The sequence below is a fragment of the Ailuropoda melanoleuca genome, chromosome 11, assembly GCF_002007445.2.
Source record: "Ailuropoda melanoleuca isolate Jingjing chromosome 11, ASM200744v2, whole genome shotgun sequence".
Taxonomy (NCBI): Eukaryota; Metazoa; Chordata; class Mammalia; order Carnivora; family Ursidae; genus Ailuropoda; species Ailuropoda melanoleuca.
The window spans coordinates 37,772,440-37,794,020 of record NC_048228.1 but is presented as its reverse complement, the minus strand read 5'-3'; the positions used below and the strand labels follow the sequence as shown (position 1 = coordinate 37,794,020).

General features: G+C 35.2%; 1 protein-coding gene across 7 annotated transcripts in view; it reads left to right on the top strand.

Annotated features, from left to right (window-relative positions):
- The window catches only part of CCSER1 (coiled-coil serine rich protein 1), a 1,293,520-nt gene that overhangs the window by 585,845 nt on the left and 686,094 nt on the right, over window positions 1–21,581 (top strand). For all 7 annotated transcript variants that reach the window (XM_034671499.1, XM_034671500.1, XM_034671502.1 and 4 more), the window contains exon 8: window positions 20,444–20,527. In XM_034671499.1, coding sequence (XP_034527390.1) covers window positions 20,444–20,527 — 84 coding nt within the window. The remainder of the gene's footprint in view (window positions 1–20,443; window positions 20,528–21,581) is intronic.

The following is a 21,581-nucleotide window of genomic DNA, read 5'->3' as shown; positions in this document are numbered from 1 at the left end:
ATTAAAAAACCAAACCTATCATTTTATTTACAAAACCAACACCCCAGAGATTACATTTTGTTTCCCATATTCTGTCTTATGTTTGGGGAGGGAATACTCTTCTGCAAAACCAGTAAACTTCATGTGGGATACCACATATAAGCTAGAGGGAGCCATGTATTCCTCAGGATTGCTGTTCTATTAGAAAATGGTGTTAGAAGTTCTTGATTGACTTTTGAAAACTCTTTATTAAACCATAGTGAATTAATTTATAACTATGTATGGTTAAATCAAATACATTAACACCTGGTAAAAGCTATTTTAGACAGTAGTTGAGCATTTTCTTAGAAGACTTGGGACAAAATTTATAATTTAGGTCCACTACCAGGAACTCAGAAATGCTATCATTTCTTTTCTCTAGCATTGTAGTAGCCTCCTACTTGGCATCCTTACTTCCTCTCTTACAACTTTATCCTCTCCCTTTTTTTCCCCATTGTTACAGTTTTATGCAAATACGTCATATCCCTACTAAATGTCTTATGCCTACTAAAATCTCTTGTCCTTGAAATAAAGTCTAAAAACCTTCATTCCCCTTGTTCTTAATAAAAGGTCTGGGAAGCATGCATCATATGGCTGATTTTATAGCATTGCCCAGTGTCATTCTGTCCCTTTGTGTTTCATACTTCGTCTATGCTAGGTATCTTTTATTTCCTTGAACTTTCTGTGTTTCCTGTTATCTTAGTCAAGGTGTATTTTATTTTTCTTTTCCCACAGCAAAATTATAATCAACTTTCCCAGGTCTCAGCTTAAGCATTACTTAATCGGGAAAGACTGGAGTGGGTTTCTCTAGAGTCTAGTAATTCTCTTCCACAACATCATCGTACTTTAGAATTCTGTTCTTTGCACTAAAGAGTATAAACCTTCTTTTTCCATCTTGTTTGCTGCTGTGTTCTCAGACCCTTGTCAAATGGCTAACATTTAATATTCGCTTATTTCTAAATATCCTATTGAATGAAAGATATTTAAAGTAATGAGTTTTAAGAGTGCAAACTGATGCCAGACTTTCCCTACAAGTTATGTGTGTAGCCTTACAATATCAGATTCTTACCTCATTGATCTTCTCCCCATGCAGACAATTTTCCTTGGTATAGAACCTGCCTGCTAAAAAAAGGCCTGATACTCCCTTGGGCTTGGTTGTGTGGCCCAATCTTGGCCAATGGACCAAGGGAATAGTATGCCTTTGATGAAAATAATACTTGCGAGAGGGAAAACTGTGCTTCCCACTGTTAAATCCAGTTGATTGAGAGCATCCTTTTTGGATTTGTGTTTCCCTGCCTACAACTACAAAGGGTCAAACCCAAGAACTAATGCCTACCCTTTGAGAATGAGTGAAACTAACATAGAAAATATCATGATCTTTGATTAAGTTTTTATGCTGCTGAATTAACTGAGCCTGGAACCACCCATCACTGGTTATCTTGTTTATGAGATAAATAAGTATCTTTTCTGTTTAAGCTATTTTTAAATAGCTTTTATTGTTCTTAAAAGCACCTTAATTGATAAAAATGCCCTCAGGACTTGACTTTCCCTGAGTCCCTCTGATGTAGTTAATCATTGTCACCTGTTGGGGTTGGGAAGCCTATGCTATCTATTACTCAGGGAGGACAAGCTTCTTCTCTAATCTTCAGGTTCTTTTTCTTCCAAAAAGGCGTTGGTCAGAAATCGCCAGAAAGTAAGCCCAAACCTCAGTATCCTTTTGTGTTTGCCATCTAAATGATCTCTAAGGATATTTCAGTTTCATTAATGATCCTCAAAATAATTCAAGCAAAATGCTGAACTAGTGGAAGTGCAAATATAGTCATTTGTTTTTATTGCACTGCAGACTACATGCCCTAGGGAAGTCTGAAAACTTTCGCTGACCAATTTCAAAAGGGTACCAGGGTTAAGGAGTCCCAGATTATCCACCAGGACTTTATTTATTCAAAAGTTGAAAATGGAAGTCAATGGAGAAAGGAGTTTTTCCATCCACTTAACTGTATCTGAAAGGAAAAGTGTCAAAGGACATTAGGCTTCTACATGTTTTTGATATTCATTCAAATGATTCCCCTAAAATAATATTGAACTTACCGAGGCTCTGTAAGCAAGACTAATGAACAGGAAGTTTCCTCCCCCAGGAATACTCCCTTTTTACTTCATTAACATACTTTGTAAAGATAACCTAAATTCACTGAAGTATCAACATTTCTAAATATGTGTGATCTTCAAGAAATCTTGAACTCTTGGAATCTAGATAGAAAGAGTATTTATCATAACACTCTTTATTATCTATAGAACCAGTCATTGACCTCAACTCAGAAATTAGTCATTCAGCAAACATGTAGTTGTATAAACCTCCTTTGTAATGTATGTGTGACTGTGGAATGTTGGCTACTGGGGTTTCTCTGAGCCACCCTGCTCTCCTGTAAAATCTCAGTAATACCACCTAATTCATAGGGTTTCTGTAAAATCACATTTAATGAAATGATGGATATAATGCCCATGGAACTAAGTAGGCAGTCTTCCCTTATTTTAGCAGAAGTTAAATTCGGAAGACTTTTTTTCTGATAAAATATGGAATATTAAAATTAAACTGTTTGATTTCCTTATAAAGCTAAAAACAAGAGGTTTTGTAAACTTTTTTTCTGTGTTCATTAAAAACTATCTTTATATGTATTAGACGGTCTTGGCTTTAGCTCTCAGGAAAAATAAAAATGACTGCACTTTTCTCAGTTTTCTATAGCTATTGTCTGTAAGTATGAAATCATTGGTTTTGCTATTGAAATATTTGACAGTGTTTTGTTTTAGCTCTTTTGATAACTTTTGTGTTTGCCTTGAGCAAGTCACTTATCTTTTCTATTTCTATTTTCTATTTCAATTTACTTATGAAAGATAGAATAATGACTGTGATGTACCTTACAAAAAACTTAAAATCATATTGAGAGAATGGTGAAAACCAAAGCAGTGTGTTAAATGCCAGATATGGCAACAAAAATAAGAGAAACAATATTTCTATTATAGAGCATTCTCCTAGATGGCTTTAATGCTGTGAAAGGCAGTAAAATTATTTCCTGATAAATACTTTCTTGAGCATTAAGACATGAATTGTCCAGGATTATATATATATCTCCAGAGTACTGATTATACAGCACATTTCCTGTTCTGCCTTCATTGAATTGATAATTAGAATACCACCAGGAGGCAGCTACTGGCATCATTAATGGAATATATTTGTGGGCAAAATATCTTTTCTTAAGAATTTCTGGACTAATCTAAGGAAATCAAAATCAATTTTAACTTCAAGTTTCAGCCCAATTTTTTTCTACTAAAGCACTAACGGCGTAGAAGATAGTAGATGATTTGCCCATGCATCCATTCATTTCATTGATATTTACTGAACTCCTCTGTGAAAGCTACGGGACTGCATGATTTGTGATGTGCAAAGATAAAATATGGCTTCTATCCTCAAAGAGTTTACATGTAATAGGGAGATAAATATACATAAATAATCCAATTAAGGTTCTCTTCCTTAGTGTTGCAACAAAGGCAAAGAGAACAATTCTGAGACATATGAAAAAGTCTAACCAGATAGAAAGGCCTGAGTTAAGGCAGTGGTGATGGGAATTGAAGAAAGGGAATGAGTTAAAGGAATTTTGGAGTCAGAAAAGGGACTGTTTGTAGGTTACTTTTAGAATGTGAGAAGATGTATCATGGACCTACAGTTACAGCAAATATCAAACACAGCCCAACATTCAGCAAGATTAACATAAAAACTCACACTATTTATTTCCGTTATTATTACTCAATACATCACCTCCAGCTTTCTAAAAAATTACGAGCCATGCTAAAAGGCAGGAAAATAAGAAGAAGCAAAGTAAGGAGCAGAACTAAATTCATATAAACACAGATTTTGAAATTATTACACAGGGAATTTAAAATAATTCTAATTAGTATATTAATGGAAAAAATAAACAGCATTCAAGAACAAATGGGCAATGTAAGCAGAGAAAAGGAAACTCTAAAAATCAAAATGAAATGCTAGAAATTGATATAGATGAAAAATGCCTTCGATGGACTCGGTTGTAGATTAGACACTGCCGAGGAAGTGATCAGTGAGCTCGAAGATATGTCAAATGAAACACAACAAGAGAAAGTAATGGGAACAAAATAACAGAATATCCAAGAACTCTGAGATAATTTCAGAGTATAACATGTGCATAACTGGAGTACTAGAAGAGAGAGAGAATGAAGCAGAGGAATGTTTAAATAGTGGCCAAAACCTTTTCAAAATAAATGGCAGACATCAAACCACAGGTTCATGGAACTCGGGGAATTCCAAGCAAGAAGTATAAAAACTCTACACGTATACATACCATATTGAAGCTGTAGAAATCCAAAGACAGAAAATCTTGAAAGAATCCAGAGAAAGAAAGTATCTTACCTCTAGAGAGAAAGAAGAAAGAGAGAAAGAATTACAATAGTCATCTCGTCATCAGAAACCACACCCGCAAGATATGAAGTGAAATACTTAAGTTCTAAAAGAAGTCAAGGATGGATCAAGTTTCTTGATCACGTATAGGAAACGTGATGTTATTAATTGAGACCAGAATTATAGGAGAAATTATATGTTGCCCTTCAGGGTAAATATTTTAGATGTGAAAGTTTGAGTCTGACACACCTGGAACATAACAAGTGGCAAATCTCCAGGAAGCAGTTAGAAATTTGGCACAAGGTTTCAGAAGACTGGGGAGGAGGGAATGGGGATTGATAATAACTCTGGAACCGTTAGTTTATAGGTAATTGCTAATACAATAAGTTGTTGAGATAAAACGTTTAAGGGGAGATGGGTGAGGTCTTCAGATAGAAACCTGAAAAGTATTAACTTTTAAAGAACAAAGTAAAACGAAAAATATTAAGGAGTTTGAAAAGTATCTGAGGAGAAAATGTTCAGAAGTCCAGGAGGAAGAGATATTTTTTAAAAGGAATTTTTGGGGACGCCTGGGTGGCTGAGTCAGTTAGCCATCTGCTTTGGCTCAGGTCATGATCCAGGGTCCTGGGATCCAGTCCTACATCAGGCTCCTTGCTCAGCAGGGAGCCTGCTTCTTCCTCTGCCTGCCGCTCTCCCTGCTTGTGCTTGTCTCTCCCTCTCTTTCTCTCTCCCTCTCTTACAACTAAATAAATAAAATCTTTAAAAATAATAAAAAATAAAAATGGAGTTTTGTATTGCCAAGTCTAAAGCATAGATCAGGCTGAGGATCGAAAAATGTCTTTACTTAACACTGATGAGAGCAATTTTAATTGACTTGAGTGGAAACCAGTTTTCAGAGGCAAGAAGACTGAACAATTATTTATCCATGGCTAAATTGCAAATGAGGGTATGGGTTCTATAAGTATAGTTGCTCTTCCAAGAATCTCTTAATCAAAGGAAGAGAAAATCAGGGATAGAAGTTAAGAAAGACAACGTATTTGCTGTTGTTTGTTGTTGTGTTTGTCTTAGGAACGTAGAAAGTTAATCTAGTTTAAGAACTAACAGAGGTAATAGAGAATATCTAAGCTAAAAGTTACTGCAATTTAGGGGGCTTCTCTCTTGTACCAGTATTGTGAATATTAGTGAACAAGTGTTTAACCTTTCCCATACTATTCATGATTTTATATAAAACTAACTCTGAGCAATTTATGGAAAACCTATCCTTTCCCCCACCATCCTAGATAATGGAAAGTGTTTGCTATATAAGGCCAATTTATGGCACATTGTGATTATAAGAAACAAAAGTATACCTGTTGTCATACATGCATATGTTTGTTTTACATATTCTAATAATCATTCCTTTTTCAACTGATTTTCAACAGCACTGTGTTCCCAAGAGTGATGTTAGAAAAATGAAAAAAAGATGGATTCCAACTCACACCTGCAATTGAGTCTCATAAACCCAGCAGGGTAAATTGGGGGAGGAAGAAACTGTAAATCTTTTAAATACTCCCCCAGATGATTTAGGTAAAGTCTTCATTCACCCGCTTTTGAAAACTACCTATCTAGTTTGCTACCCATGTACTTTGCTATTGGCTTCCTTTATAATATAGGTTTTCTTTTCTTTCTGTTCCTTTTGTTTTGTTTTGTTTTCTTTTCTTTTCTCTTCTTTCCTTTTCTTTTCTTTTTATTGTGTTATAATCCTGTGACTTGACTGGCTCTCTACTTATGATGGTAGGCATTGCACAGCTGTACAAAATTAAAGTAGCAATAGAAGAAGAGAAATCATATTAAATTCATAGTCAAAGTGAACAGAAAGGTCTGTTACTTTCAAGATAATATAATACTATTAAAGTGCAAATGTCTCAGTGTGACAAGTTCAGAATAAAGACCTCAAGAATTACAACTACAGTTTCTGTGTTCAAGCAAAATAACTTGACAATTATTGACAGAAATAAGGTAGCATTCACCTTTAAATATATTGCTTTCTAAGTAAATCTCAGTCCAATGCCATTTAAAATTGTATGTTCAAGTTGTACACTTTCATAAGTTGTCATTTATTTTCCTTAAAATCGTAACATTTTAATAGATTTACAATAACATCTTTTTGAACAGTTTTTGTGTACTTTCTTAAGCTTAATTAACAAAACGCTTGCTACTTTCTTATGTGTAAAGAGTACTTAGTATCAAAAGGATTCAAAGACATCATTCTTTCCCTACAGGTGTTTATAATTTAGCCTTTTTACTCAGTGTTTTTGGTGTCTAGTAAATATTCACATGGTTTTAATTTTGTGGTGCTGGAGAAGGGTATTTATGTAAATGTTTTTCTGAGTTACCTTTTCTCTATTCATTAAAAATAATTCGAGTCTGGGGGCGCTTGGGTGGCTCAGTTAAGTATCTGCCTTTGGCTCAGGTCACAATCTCAAGGTCCTGGGATCCAGCCCTGGGTAGGGCTCCCTGCTCAGTAGGGAGTCTGCTTCTCCTCTCTCTCTGCCCCTCCCCCCTGCTCTTGAGTGGGCACTTTCTCTTTCTCTCTCCCTCTCTCTCTCAAATAAATAAATTTGAAACAAAATCTAAAAAAAAATAATAATAATTTGGGTGTTTACTTAAGTTCTTTTCCTCTTTAGCCTCTGATGGAGGACTTCCTTATCAGACACATTCTCAAGAGTTCTTATGATTCAGAATCAGAAGGGAAGTTGGGCTGGAAGAAGGACACGTGGTCCCTAAGCAAGGGCTGTAGGACCCTTGGGAGAACTTGGGAGTCTCTGGGAAACTGCTAGAAGAGAACATTGTAGTAGTAAAAATTATTGTTGTAAACTACAGGTCTAGTAATTATGTTCAAGATATGCAAATGAAGATCTCTCGTTGTTTTGAATTTCTTTTTTGGTCCTGGAATATTTTCGTTTGAATATACTACTGTTCTGAGACTACACCATATGTGCCATAGATTCAGCAGGTGACCTGATGGCTAAATATCTTTGAATAAATATTTAGGTTTAATTTAAAATTAGATGTAAATTTAAAAGTATATTTTTCAGGTTACTATATAGACTCTGTAACCAGCCTTTCTCAAAGTTACATATTTCATTGGATAGATTTACCATAATTTAATAACAATTCTTTAATTATTGCATACTTATGGTTGTCTTTAATATTTTGGCATTATAATAATGGATATCTATGGTATGGCCACTAATTTTCAGTCATCAGAGGTTTCTTTTCTTTCCTCATTTTTTTTTTGTTTTTGTTTTTGTTTTTTTGTTTTGTGTTTTTTCCTTTTCCACCAGCAGGGCTCAGATTTTGGAATGAGGATGTGGTATGAGTGTCAGGGCATTTATTTACATTTCCCCCATGCCTGAAGGTGATATTATTCTTACCACATTTTTATTATATGTGGAAAGGAATTTGAATCTCTGTGAACTTCACACACTGATTAGTGGTCAAAACAAATTTGAATTTGATGAGACATTTTGATCATTTTGATCAGTGTCAAGTTACAAGAATATGGTGGTGGCTGCCCTAACATTCTGCACAAAAGTCCACAACAATAAACCCTGGTGTTCCCTTGAATGACTGAGTGTGACTAAAGCCAAAACTACTGCTACAGATACAGATGTAAGTAAACACCTGCATGTCTTTCTTGTTCAAGAATCGAGTAGTGACTCAATATGCAAAGATACAAGTGCTTTATGTTTATAACCTGAAGGAATGAAGAACTACTGACATACTAGATATGCTAATAACCCCTCCATTTTATTTAATATTACCCTATGTTAGAATTAAGAATGAGCATTTGGAGAGCTTTGAAGGTAAGAGACATGGTAGACAAAGGTCATGGTTTATGCACTTTCTTTTTTCCATCCTTTCTTACTTCTGTTTGCTCATTTACTAATTGAAATATTTTATATAAACTCAATTACTTATATGTAATCTATAAGAAGGTGTAGCAGTTGAAAATTACATTATGTCTGTGTACATTGGTTTCCTAGGGCTACTGTAACAAAGTACCACCAACTGTGTAGCTTAAACAACAGAAATGTATTGTCTCAGTTCTGAAAGCTAAAATTCTGAGACCGAAGTGTCAGGAAGACTGTGTTCCATTTGAAGGTGCTAGGGAAGAATCTGTCCCAGGTCTCTCTCCTAGCTTCTGGTAATTCCTTGGTTTGTGACATTAACTCCAGTCTTTACATGGTGTTCTTCTCGTGTACATTTCTCTATGTCCAGATTTCTCCTGTTTATAGACATCAGTCATATTGGACTAGGGGCTTACCCATAGTACTCTCTTTATTTTAACCAATTACATCTGCAATGACTCCATTTCCAAACAACGTCATGTTCTGAGGTTCTGGCATTTAGTACTTTAGCATATGAATTTTGAGGGGACACATTCAATCCTTAGCAGCCTATTATATAAAATTGTTTAGAAAGAGGATCCTTTATCATTGAAGTACTATCAACAAAAGATTATTTCATTTCTTTATGTTCATGGATACTTCTCTGCCTACTGGAAGCTCATACCTCCTTCCATGTACTGGATCTCATCTCTTAACACTTGAAGGACTTCCTTCCCTCACTTATTCCTTCTTTCTCATGTATTTCTAACTTCTCCTTCCTTACTGAATCATTTTTATCAATCTTTAAACCTGTTCAAGCTTTTCCAGCAAGAGCGTGCGCACGCACACACACACACACACACACCCCATCTCAATCCTAACCGGTCCTGGAAGGAGCGTATATTTTGATAAATATGTAGTTGGTAACTCCTTACTGCTCCCACATCTTCAGTTTACTTCTGAGCCAATGTAATCTGGGTTCTGCTTCTAACATGCCACCTAGAACTGCTTTGTTAAAAGTCAACAATGACTTACTTTTATAAGCCCTTACTTTACTTTATCTTTGCATCTACATTATCTTGCATCTAACATCATTAATCTTACTCTCTTTAAGTTCTTTCCTGCTTTGACTATCATGACACCATGCTTTCCTTGTTCTCAAACTGTTCATTTTCAGTCATTTTTTGTTTTGTTTTGTTTTCCCCAGTCACTTATCATCTTTCAACTGTTGATTTTTCACTACATCAATATTCTAATGATTCGACAATCCATACTCGATTTCTTCAGCTGGATGTTATAAGAGTCACAAATTAAACTCATTTTATTTTCTTCATCTTAAATTCCTCCACCTCTAATTAGATTTGCTGTCAACAAGAATGAGCAATACTTGCATTCACCCCATATATCTGCCAGATACTTTAGATAATCTTTGACTCTTTCCTTCCTTTTTCCCTCCTGTGCCACCCATATCTGGAAGAGCCCACCTTCTAAATAGCTTTCACATCCACTCCCATCGCCCCCATTTTAGTTTAAATACTAATAATTTCTTACCTGGATCGTTAAACCAGCCTCCTATCTCTGGTCTTTATCCCATCTAGCCCATTCTCCATGTTGTACCTACAGTAAGCTGCATAAACTTACATCTGATCATATCCTTCCACGGATTAAAATTATTTATTGGTACATCAAAGCCTTCTGAATAAAACAGCTTACTACTGTGGCCCAAATGACTTTCAGGATTTGGTTCTCAATTGTGTCTTCTTGCCAATGTACACCTCTCCATACCATTATACTAAAACACTTGTTCCCTGAGCTCTTACAATGGTTTCCTTTACTTCAGGAATTCTCATCATCCTGCGTTTGCTTGGAAAATGCTTCCCTTTATTTGATTATTAACTAACTCTTCTGACCATTGAGATACCGGTTAGATATTTTTTTTTTTTTTTTTGTCAAGAAAGCTTTCTCTAACTCTATTACCTTAGTCTCCATATCTGTGTATGCAACTTGGTGACTTAAAAAACACTTATAAGTCTTTTATCAGTGTCTCACAAAGCTGAAATTAAGGTGCCATCCAGCTGTCCTAATCGGGAACTTCAGGGTGTCTTTCCAGCCCATCCCTGATTTTGGAAGAATTCACTTCCTTGGCATCGAAGGTTTGAAGTCCCATTTCCTTGCTGGCTATTTCTCTTATCTCCTTATGATATCCCTTCTCACACAGCTATTTCAATTCTCAAAACATCAGTAGTGAATCAAATCCTTACCATGCTTGGAATATATCTGACTTTTGCTTCATATGACGAGATTAGGCCCACCCAGATCATCTCCCTATTTTAAAGTCAACTGTACTATAGGACATAATATAATCGCCAGGGAGATATCATATTCATAGAATCTGGAGATGAGGGCAGGACAAGTTTGGGGTTGCTGTTTTAGACATTCTACCTACCATGCCTAATTGTGGTTGTTTCCCTTATATTTACATGAGTGAATCATTGTGGGAAAAAATACATACATGATCCCAATTTTATGAGGGAAATTGATGCTCTCCAAAGTAGTGCAGACCACTACTGAGAGACACTGGTTTTGCGTTAATGCAGACTTGGGTTTATTTCAGTCACTGTATTTTAGTTCTATTGTATAGGAAAGTTGTTAAAACATTGAAAAATGTGGTTAATACCACCCTCATGGTAAAAAATGTGTCAGTGGATATCACTGACAATGTATGCAAAATATTTTTTATTTCAGAATTTCAATAAATTGTACTTTTTGTTTTTTTTGTTTTTTGGTTTTTTTTAGATTTTATTTATTTATTTGACAGAGAGAGAGACAGCCAGTGAGAGAGGGAACACAAGCAGGGGGAATGAGAGAGGAAGAAGCAGGCTCATAGCGGAAGAGCCTGATGTGGGGCTCGATCCCATAACGCCGGGATCACACCCTGAGCCGAAGGCAGACGCTTAACTGCTGTGCCACCCAGGCGCCCCACAATAAATTGTACTTTTGTAATCAGTGATTGATTTGTGGCAAGGTCACATAGCTGAACTGTGACACAGCACTCAGGTGCAATCTTGTCTATCCCAAAGGAGAGAAAACAATGAAAAACATTGCTAGATTTGTAGGGTTTTTTTCCTTTATAATAGTTTTTAGGATAATTTAGTGTTGTTTAATGATAATCTAAAATTTCTCAGTACTCTTTAATTTAATTTATAGGATCTTTAAACCAAACATTTGGTTTTATAATGGAAGTTAGTTATATAGTTGAGCAGAGTATTCAGGCATTTGCTACATAAGCAGCCATTCAAACGTATATCTATTTCAAAAGTTGAAGAAGTTATTCCAAATTCACATATATGGCACCTTAAAAGGCTCCTGCTTTACAATGTGCTTATAATGAGTATTTGAATTTACTACTATGTATGCTGTTACTATCCATTAGTACTCTAAAAAGAACAAAGCATGACCTTTTTTCCTTTCCTTGCTGTCTAATACTGGCTTATGTTTTGTAGCTGTGATCTGTAGCGTCAGCTAAAATTCATTGCTTTTTTGCAGCTTTTTTGTGACCTCCCAGACTTCCTGAAACCACTGCTTAAATTGAGTCACATTATCCATGATTCCTGTGTTGCACAACGTTGAGCTTTCTGCTTTTTCTCCTCCCCAGAATTCTACAATTAAGCTAGAATCCTCGAAAAACATCCCTAACGCATTACTTAATCTGTATTCTTCATTATTGTCACAATTCACCCTATAAAACAGGATAGTATACGTTTTTTTAGGATCTGCTAATATTAGGGATATTTTTCCTCTCTGATTTTTACTCTATTAAAATATAAAACTAGAAGGGCTTTTTTTCTCCTTTTATTATGCAAAAAACTGCATATGTATTACCAAGCAGTGCCCAGTATTATTCACATTGCCCTTCCTCTCTATCTAAGGGTGGCATAGATGTCTAGGGCCCAAGAGCTGGCTTAGCTCTCTTGTCCCAGGTAAATGGCAGAAGGGTGCCCACTACCTGCAGTCAGACCTGCCAGCACTATTTTTTATGAGATTTAAAATTTTTTTGATGTAGAGACAACACCCTGACATTCAGATCTCTGTTACTTACGGCTCCTAATAAGAGAAGGCTGCCAAGCAGGACCATGCAGGAAGTTGCTTTCAGGCTACAGAGTTAACAGTAAACTCCAGCTGTAGGGGTAATTGTGTAATGGCAAACAGCATGGGGTTAGCTAGATTTCCAGGGCTCCCTGAGGGTTGGTTACCTTGAATAATTTCAGGAGCTCTGGGGAATCCAGGGGGCTATCCCTAGTTGCCTGGTACCTGGTTTGGTAGGGCTGGTACATAATGGCCTTAAAGTGTGAGGGCCCAGTAAGGGAAGTATTTGGAATGTGGACTTAATTAGTTGTTCAAGAAGGGGATCTAACTGGCCTCTGACCAAGGCCTCAAAACTGGGTCAGGATAGCATTTTAAACAAAACAAAAATAAAACAACTGTGTTACACATTTCTAGGTGGGGAATGGGATATGTTTGATGTCTTTAATTACTTTTCCTTCTTAGAAACTAAACTTGAAGTTATGTTCAAACATAATTCTTTTACTTCATTCAGGATTTTGAGGGATAAGAGGTCCCCTATTTCTTATTTAAAGCATGAAAAGCTTGGGGTACCTGGCCGGCTCAGTTGGTGGAGCATGCAATTCTTGACCTCAAGTTCATGAGTTCAAGCCCCACGTTGGGCATGGAGCCTACTTAAAAAATAATAATTAAAAAATAAAATAAAAAGCAAGCAAGCATGACTTCTTAACAGAAAGGAATGTTTACAGGGTATTTCTAACCATTTCATTTTTCTTGTAAAATCTATATTGTGGGAAGAGTCATAATCACCTTATTTAAAAAATACAGGTATAATGTGATAGTTATGTCTGTCTTCTGTGAGGAAAAAAAAAAAATGCTGGTATCAGAGAATTTTAAGATCTCCTAAGGATATTTTCCCCCGGGAATTTTGTATCAAGCAAGTTCAATGGGACAGTGTAAATTAATATTACTTTATTACTTCTTGACTTTCTTTGTTGAGAAGCTCATTGTTGATGATTTTATAAGACATTTATATCTTAAGTAGAGTTCATAATTGATTTTGATGAAACCCATGAGTTTAGATCAGAAAACTAATTTGTTATGCTTACTAACTCATTCTATGACTCTAGGAAATTTGTTTTCATCTTTATGCATACAAAATAAAATCATTTTAAGAAGGCTTTGGAAAATGAAATACAGATGTCTGGGTTGTTTTTTTTTTTTTTTTAATCTTACTTTTAACCACTCTCTGTCCCCCCTCAAAAAACTCCTGGATGGGGGCGCCTGGGTGGCACAGCGGTTAAGCGTCTGCCTTCGGCTCAGGGCGTGATCCCGGCATTGTGGGATCGAGCCCCATCGGGCTCCTCTGCTGGAAGCCTGCTTCTTCCTCTCCCACTCCCCCTGCTTGTGTTCCCTCTCTCGCTGGCTGTCTCTATCTCTGTCAAATAAATAAATAAAATCTTTAAAAAAAAAAAAAAAACTCCTGGATGAAACAAATAACAAAATAGTGAAAATTTTGAGTAAATATTTTTCAAAAGGATCATGACTTAGATTAACATGTTCTGTTCACTTACTGTATAGAAAAAAATAAGTACATTAAAAGAGTTATGCAACTCAAGTATTTGTTATTAATGTAAGAAAGTGAATCTAAGAGCATTCTAACAACTTGGAAATGACAAGCCCACAGTCTCATGGAACTGTTTTAACATCCTAGCAGATTTTACATGTTTTAACATCCTAAAAACAGCAGGGAGGCTGTTTTTAATGATTCCAAAAATTGTAGGAATACAATATATTTTGTTGAGAAGTTAATGAAAATATCCTAAGGATCTTAGTATTATTATTAATGGTTTCCTTTCGTTTAACCTTTGCTACAATTGCTTTTTCTGCTTCATTTTTATGCCTAAAGCCTTTACTTATCCTAGAAATGTACCATTTTGCCTAATAACTGGTCAAGAAATATTCTAATAGTAAAAAGAAATTATGTACATAAAAGGGTTTTCAAATTATAAAGCCCCTATCCTATACAAAAAGCAGGTGTTGTTATCATTATCTTTTGAGTGATAAAGATCAGTAAGAAGTCTTAATATTTCCTAAGAGTAACACTTGCAAATGAAAAGATTATGCTGATATCCAAACAGTCTCTTTGATTGTTTGAAAATTGCAGCCAATATGCCATTGTGTCAAGGAATAATGCTGTTTTCTGATTTGATCTATATGCTAAAAATATATATTTCTAAGATACTCACTTTGAGCACTTATTTAAGCCTTTCTTATTTTTATATTTCTATAAAAATAGTTAGAAAAAGATACTGTAAATCAATGAAATGTTAGTTCATCTCATAAGTGAATGTACAGTCAAATCCAGAATCTTTTTAATTGAATGTAAAAAAAAAATTTATCATGTAGCATTAATACTGAAATGATTTGTATTTTTTTGCAATTATTTTAAACTAAAGAGTAAAGAATTAGAGTGGTGTTTTTATTCATTCTGTTGTTGTTGTTTTAAGATTTTATTCACTTATTTGAGAAAGAGAGAGACAGCACGAGACAGGGGAGGGTCAGAGGGAGAAACAGACTCCCTGCTGAGTGCGGAGCCTGATGCAAGGCTTGATGTGGAACTTGATCCTGGGACTCGGGGATCATGACCTGAGCAAAGGGCAGATGTTTAACCAGCTGAGCCACCCAGGCACTCTGACCTTGTTTTCAATATTCAAAAAACATTTCCTTTTGTGTTCCTGTTTAGATGACTGTATGCCTACACTGCTTTATTTCTCTAGCTGTTCAGGTATTGCAGATAGTGTGCTACTTTAAAGCTCAGTTACATAAGAATTACCTAGGGTCAGTTATTTAGGTAGAGCTGCAAAATACATTGTCAATTATTATACATTTTTGTGTTTTCTAACCTCTGCCCTGCTGTCCTCTCCTACCATATTCCTATTTCTTTCCTTTTCCACTTGTTCATAACATTCTGTCCTTCTTTTTTCTGATAGAGTTGTCTCTTTATTTTTAAAAAATCTTTTGACCTTTTTCTTTACAAGAATGAGAAACTAATTTGTAAATCATAAAATAAAGTCCTCCAGAGGTCTATAAATAGAAAGAATCATGGTTACTCAATACCAATTTTGACATGTGTTTGTAATTAGTAGCCCAGAATTACATTAATAATTTTACCTGCAGAATTATGTGAAGGTATGTGAGTTAGAAATTATGTGATATTTTTAACCTATATTTCTAATTTCAGCATAAGATCATTTTCAAAATGATATACAGATTCTACTTGCACTTTTTTTTTGGCATTCTATTTCTGTTTATATAATAGTCTGAAACAATGAGTTGGTTCTAATTCTGGGCAAAAATAAATTATGGAGTGTATGGGACTGAAGTCAGCTAACTGAATTTGGGACAAATTACCCAAATATCTGTGTATCTGGCTCTAACTTTCCAAATTTATCAAATAAAAATACAAGAATAAGATAATTTGTGAACTATTTTTAAATCTGTATGTCTGATTCCCTAGTAACTTATGCAATGAGGACATAAATCTTACTTTCATGCATGAAATGACCTATTTAACAATTGCACTATTTAAACTATAACTTAAATCACAGGAGTCATAAATTAAATCACAAAATGTTTTATTTCAAAACTAGCTGCATACATATTTTACAACTATAATGAGTCATAATTTATACTAATTTAATTATAATAATTTGGAGTTTGTCCATGTGTGCTGTGGTATTTGTAACAAATCATCCCCAAAATTAATCTCTTAAAATAATAATTTTAATCGTTCACAGTTTTGCAGGTCAGGAATTTGGGAATAATTCAACTTAGGCAGTTATGGTCAGGTATTGGTGTGGGCTTTGGTCACCTGGAAGCTCCACTAGGCTAGATGTGCAAGATGGCTCGTTCTCAGGGCTGGCAATTGAAGCTGGGTGTCCTTTCACAGCTCATAGAGGGATTGTCAACAGAAGCACATGTGGTTTTACTTTTCAGCATGGCTGTTGGGCTCCTTCTGCTAGGGAACAACCTGAGAAAGGAGCATTCTAAGGGACCAGTTGTGGAAGCTGAAAGTCCTTTTCTTACCTAGTCCTGGAAGTCATGTAGAGTTAATTCCATGGTGCCCTGTTGCTCAAACAATACAATCAGCCTACATCCAAGGGGAGAGCATTGGCCTCCATCTTTCAGTAGGAATAGTAGCAAAAGATTTGTAGCCATCTTTAATTTATTTATCACACTATGAGTTCCATATTTATAAATAATTATTGAATTTAGAAATAATAGAATTTAATTTAAAAAAATAGAATTGAATTTTAGTCCTAAAAATTAATTATGCTTGAATGAGAAAAAGAAAATGTCATAATTAAAATATAGAGTTTCCTATCAGTGAACAATATACATTTAAATAAGCAGAAGCTTAGTCTGATTCTTGGTTTCAATTCAGGTCCTGATCTCAGGGCCGTAAGATTGATCCCCGCAGGTCAGGCTCCACAGCCAGCGGTGAGTGTGCTTAAGGCTCTCTCTCCCTCGCCTTCTGCTCCTCCCTACTGCACTCTTTCTCTCTCTAAAATAAAATGTTTGAACAAGCACAAGCTTAAATTGGTTACATTAGCCTACAGGTTAATGGACTAATTTTTTTTTTTTTAAGATTTTATTTATTTATTTGAGAGAAAGAGAGAGCAGGTACGAGCAGGGGGGAGGATCAGAGGGAGAGGAAGGAGCAGACTCCGCACTGAGCAGGGAGCCAGATGGATTTGGAACTCGATCCCAGGATCCTGGGATCATGACCTCAGCTGAAGGCAGATGCTTAAATGACTGAGCCACCCAGGCGCCCTGTTACTGCAATAATCTTATTTGAAAAGTCAAGAATATTAAAATCCAGTTAATTCTACACATCAATATGAGTTCTAACTCAATAGATCATCCTGCCAAATAAATCCTAGAAATTTGCAAACATAGTGAGAATATTGAGGGAATATTGCTCTTAGTCTTCAGCTAAGAGTGTTGTTCAAGGTATTTTATGTGTTAGACAAATACTTCTGTGAATATTGATACATGTATATGTAACAACTAAAAATGAAACTCTAGATAACTAAGATTCATTTGCACAGTCATCATAAAGGCTTTTATAAAAATTGGCTTCTGATGACATGATAAACATTTAATGTGTTATTCCATAAGCAAATGCAAATGATATGTTATCACCTATCTGATTTAAAAATGTGAGATTATGAACTTCTTGAAAAAGTTCCCCAGGAACACAATCAGCAAATTGTATAAAGTGAGCATATTTTTTGGAAAACCATTTTTTTTAACAATTCCTGTTACAATGTAGGTGAATTTTCCATTTAAAATTAATCCACAAAATAATTAATATACAAAAATATTGTTGATAATTAATCTACAAAAAACAATTGTAGTAGATTCAGACAGATGCCTAGATCTTTTAGTAAAGGACTTTCTGCCGAGCTGCAAGTCCTATGGTTAGCTGATTGCCTCCTGCTGTTAGCTCATGCCTTTAGGGCCTGCCTCTTCTTTCTAGCTGAAGTCAGTCTCGTTTGTGGATGATCTGAGACAGTAAGTAACAGCAGCTGAGATCTAGTTCTTCTTGAGACAGCCCCCAGTCAATGACTGAACAGGGAGTGATATAAGACCCTGCCCACTTTCCTTAAACACGTGACTCCTCCGTCGGGCGCCTTTGGCGCTGGAGCTCTTCGTTTGGCTGGCCGAAGATTTGTCTGGTATGAATCTTGGTCCAACTATCTCCCCACCCAAGTCTGATTTTTCTTTTCTTTTTACATGGGTTTACTCTCTAATAAACTAAATGCACCCTTAACTCCACCTCAGTATTTGTTTCCTGGAGAACTCACCTGTGACATTTTATTTTATGAGAAGAGTTAATTTTTCTTAAGTGAGATATTATGCAAGTCTTTGGGAATATAAGTATTAGTACAATGTAGTGTTTGCCATCAGGTAGTTATGGTCTGCTGTTTTCCTCAACTTCCACAGAAAAGTTACTAGCACAGAGCCACAGGACTAGTTAATTTGGAAGCCCAACAATTTGATCCTAGATCTCTGATTCTAAGAAGCGTGATTATTCTCCTACCTACCTCTTTGTTATTTTTTTTATCCTTTACATTGTGGAGCAGGCTAAGCGTTCTTGCCATTAATATTTAAAATCTATGAAAATAAATATTAAAAACAATGAGTGTAAACTCCATGAAAACATACAGTTAGGGAAGGAATAGGCCTGCTGCAAAAGGAAAAGTACAGAGATAATTAGCATCTCCCAGTCAAGCTGGTTGCAAACAGCTGAAAGATATTAGTAAATTCAAATCAAATGTTTGGTGTTGCTTGGCTTAGAGGAAGTAGAAATTGTTAACACCATGAAAACCAAAATAAACAAGTATTCTGTTTTTTTTTTTTTTTCCCTAAGCCTGTTGTGTTTCTAGTCAGTTCAGTTAGATTAACAGATTCAGAAAAAGTGGGAATTCTCCTAATGTTTTTATTACTTATTTGGTAATTTTATGGGAGGGAAATGTGAATTTGAGCTTATGCACATCAGTTACAGTGTTTGGTGCTAATTAAGTAGTCTGTCTGCTGAAGTGGAGGGGAAAAAAATCCCAAAGAGGCTGGGGAATAAGCAAACAACACCTGAAGTATTAATATTGCATAAAATGACATATGATTTAGGTGCTTTGGAGCACGCCCTTACTCTCAGGGGATATCTTACTCAGCCAACAAGGGGAAGATCTCTAGTGGAACAAGGAGCAATGTCTGAAATGCCTCTAAAAACACAAGAAATTGTGGGGAATAGAGGGGCGCTGTGGGTAGAAGACTGTATAATCCAGACTTTTGTATGTGTAAAGCAAGGATACCTAAACCATCTTGTGTTTCAGTCCTATAGGAATGAGCGAAGGTTGTAAGAAAGTTGGAAATGAAAAACTTCAGAAGCTCCAGAAATAAGCAAGTAGCAGATAATGAAAGGCACTATATGCTATGCTAAAGAGTGTTGCCTTCTTTATTTTCCTAAAGGAGGTGATTAGCTGTTAAATAAGAAGGGATGTAATTTATCCCCATTTAGGAAAATATCTCTGGCAGATTGGGAATGTGATAGAAAACCCGTTTTGAAATGTACTGCATTAAGCCAGGAAAGAAGCAACGAGTACGTAGAGTAAGTTAATGAAGATAGAGAAGAGTGAGTCCAAGAAATATCAAGGAAATAGAGAAGAGAGTTTGGTATCAGATTTGGTTCAGAGTGAGTAAAATAGAGTATAGGATGGCTTCCTGGTTATTTTTACGAACTAGGAAGATATGAGAAAGTAAGTAGAAGTGAAGTTTTCAGGTAGAGGGAAATGATGAGATGAAGGCTGCCCTGGAATGTCTATGGGACAATGTGAATATATGCTCAGTAAATAGTTTTATTTATGGGTTGAAGCTTGGAAGATGGATGAGTCTAGATTAAGTATTTGTATCTGAGAGTTACCAGCATACAGTAATACAGGCCTAGATGTAGATGTATTGTGTACACAGAGGCTGTGGCTGAGTGTACTTGTCCAGTGAGAAGATTAAATGCCCAAAGATAGAGCTCCAGGGAAAGGGATAAATATTAGAGAGACGTCATTAAAGACAAAGACTGTAACATGGTAAGTGGCTTGGAAATTCATATTTAATTATAGCAGGGGAACAAATGGTAGATAAAAGTATCTCTTTTAAAAGTATAAATATTTTTCTACTCACTGTGTATGCACAAGAACGGGAGGAAAAATTTAGGATAATTCACTAGTTTCTGTCATGGGCAACAAAATGGATACATGGATATCAAAGAAAAACACTGATTAAAAAACATACGAGTGTATGTTATATAGAATAATATCTTCAGGTATGTTAACTTGTTTATTTTGCAACTTAGAATATATTACGAAAAATATCACACTGTAGAGAAAATTTCAGTTTCATTAGTCATATGCAATTATCTCCCACTGTGTGAAGCTGACTTTCCTTATCAAGAGCAGAGTGAAAGGGCTAAGCCTTTTATGCTGTCTCTTTGATGTTTTTATAGGATGTAATGAAAGATGAATGCTCACTGCTGAAGCTGCAGCTGAAAGAGCGGGATGAGCTCATTGCCCAACTTCAGGAAGAGCTGGTAAGTGATCAAAATACTTGGCCCACAAGTATACTTTCCTTGCAAGGTTATTTGTTATAAACCCTCCAACAACTTCTTCATTAACACCAATATTATTTATAAACTGTTAGTGCTTCAGTCGGATTCCTTATCAATTTTACAGTCCTACAGCAATGATGATTTGAAAATCTGAAAAATAGGATGTCTATAATCTTTATTGAACTTTATATAATTCTGGAAACATCATTAAACCAAGGTTAGATGTTTTAGTTGTATCTGTCAAAAATTATAAAGGCTAAGGCCATATTTTATTTTGTAAAGTGTATGACTTAACTTCAGACTGCCCTACCTAGAGATATAATCATATAATATGAAGCAAAGTACTCAAAAATCTTAAGCAAAAACAGATTTTACTTTTTTATTTTTTTATTTTCACAAAGCTACCAAAAATGTGTTAACTTAATGAGATTTTTAATTTATGTAATATCTATATTATATAAAAATTACACAAAATGTCAAATGTTTATAGTTGATTTTTCAGGGTGTTTTAAAATGTGACATCATAAAAAAAAGGTCTTAAGTTAAACTTTTATGACCTGAAAACATATTTGGTAGGTAACAAGAATAGCAGTGTGCGTTACTTTCTAAGTATGTGTTTTCAACCTGTATATCAACAATATTTTGCAATAAAACTTACTGAGTTTAATAAAAAATCTGTAAAATAAGAATGAAAAAGAGGAATGAGAAAGGAATTTTAATTCATCAAGAGTTCTTAACAATACCAATAAAATGAAGAAATATTACACAATAAGAAAGCCTGACTCATTATCAAGATCAAAAAGCAAATCCTAGTCAATAGTGTTCTTTATGATGTCAGAGTTGACTACATCAACAATGATATATTACATAATTATTTGATACAATTAAATGACAAAATAAATTTTATAGACCATCAAGCTTCTGAGAATTCTTAACATATTGTGAGAGAGCAGACAAATTTGGAGCATATTTTATTGGTTCTTGGCAATGGACAATGTTTTTACTGAAATTTGACCTTTATTTAGACTCTGTTCTG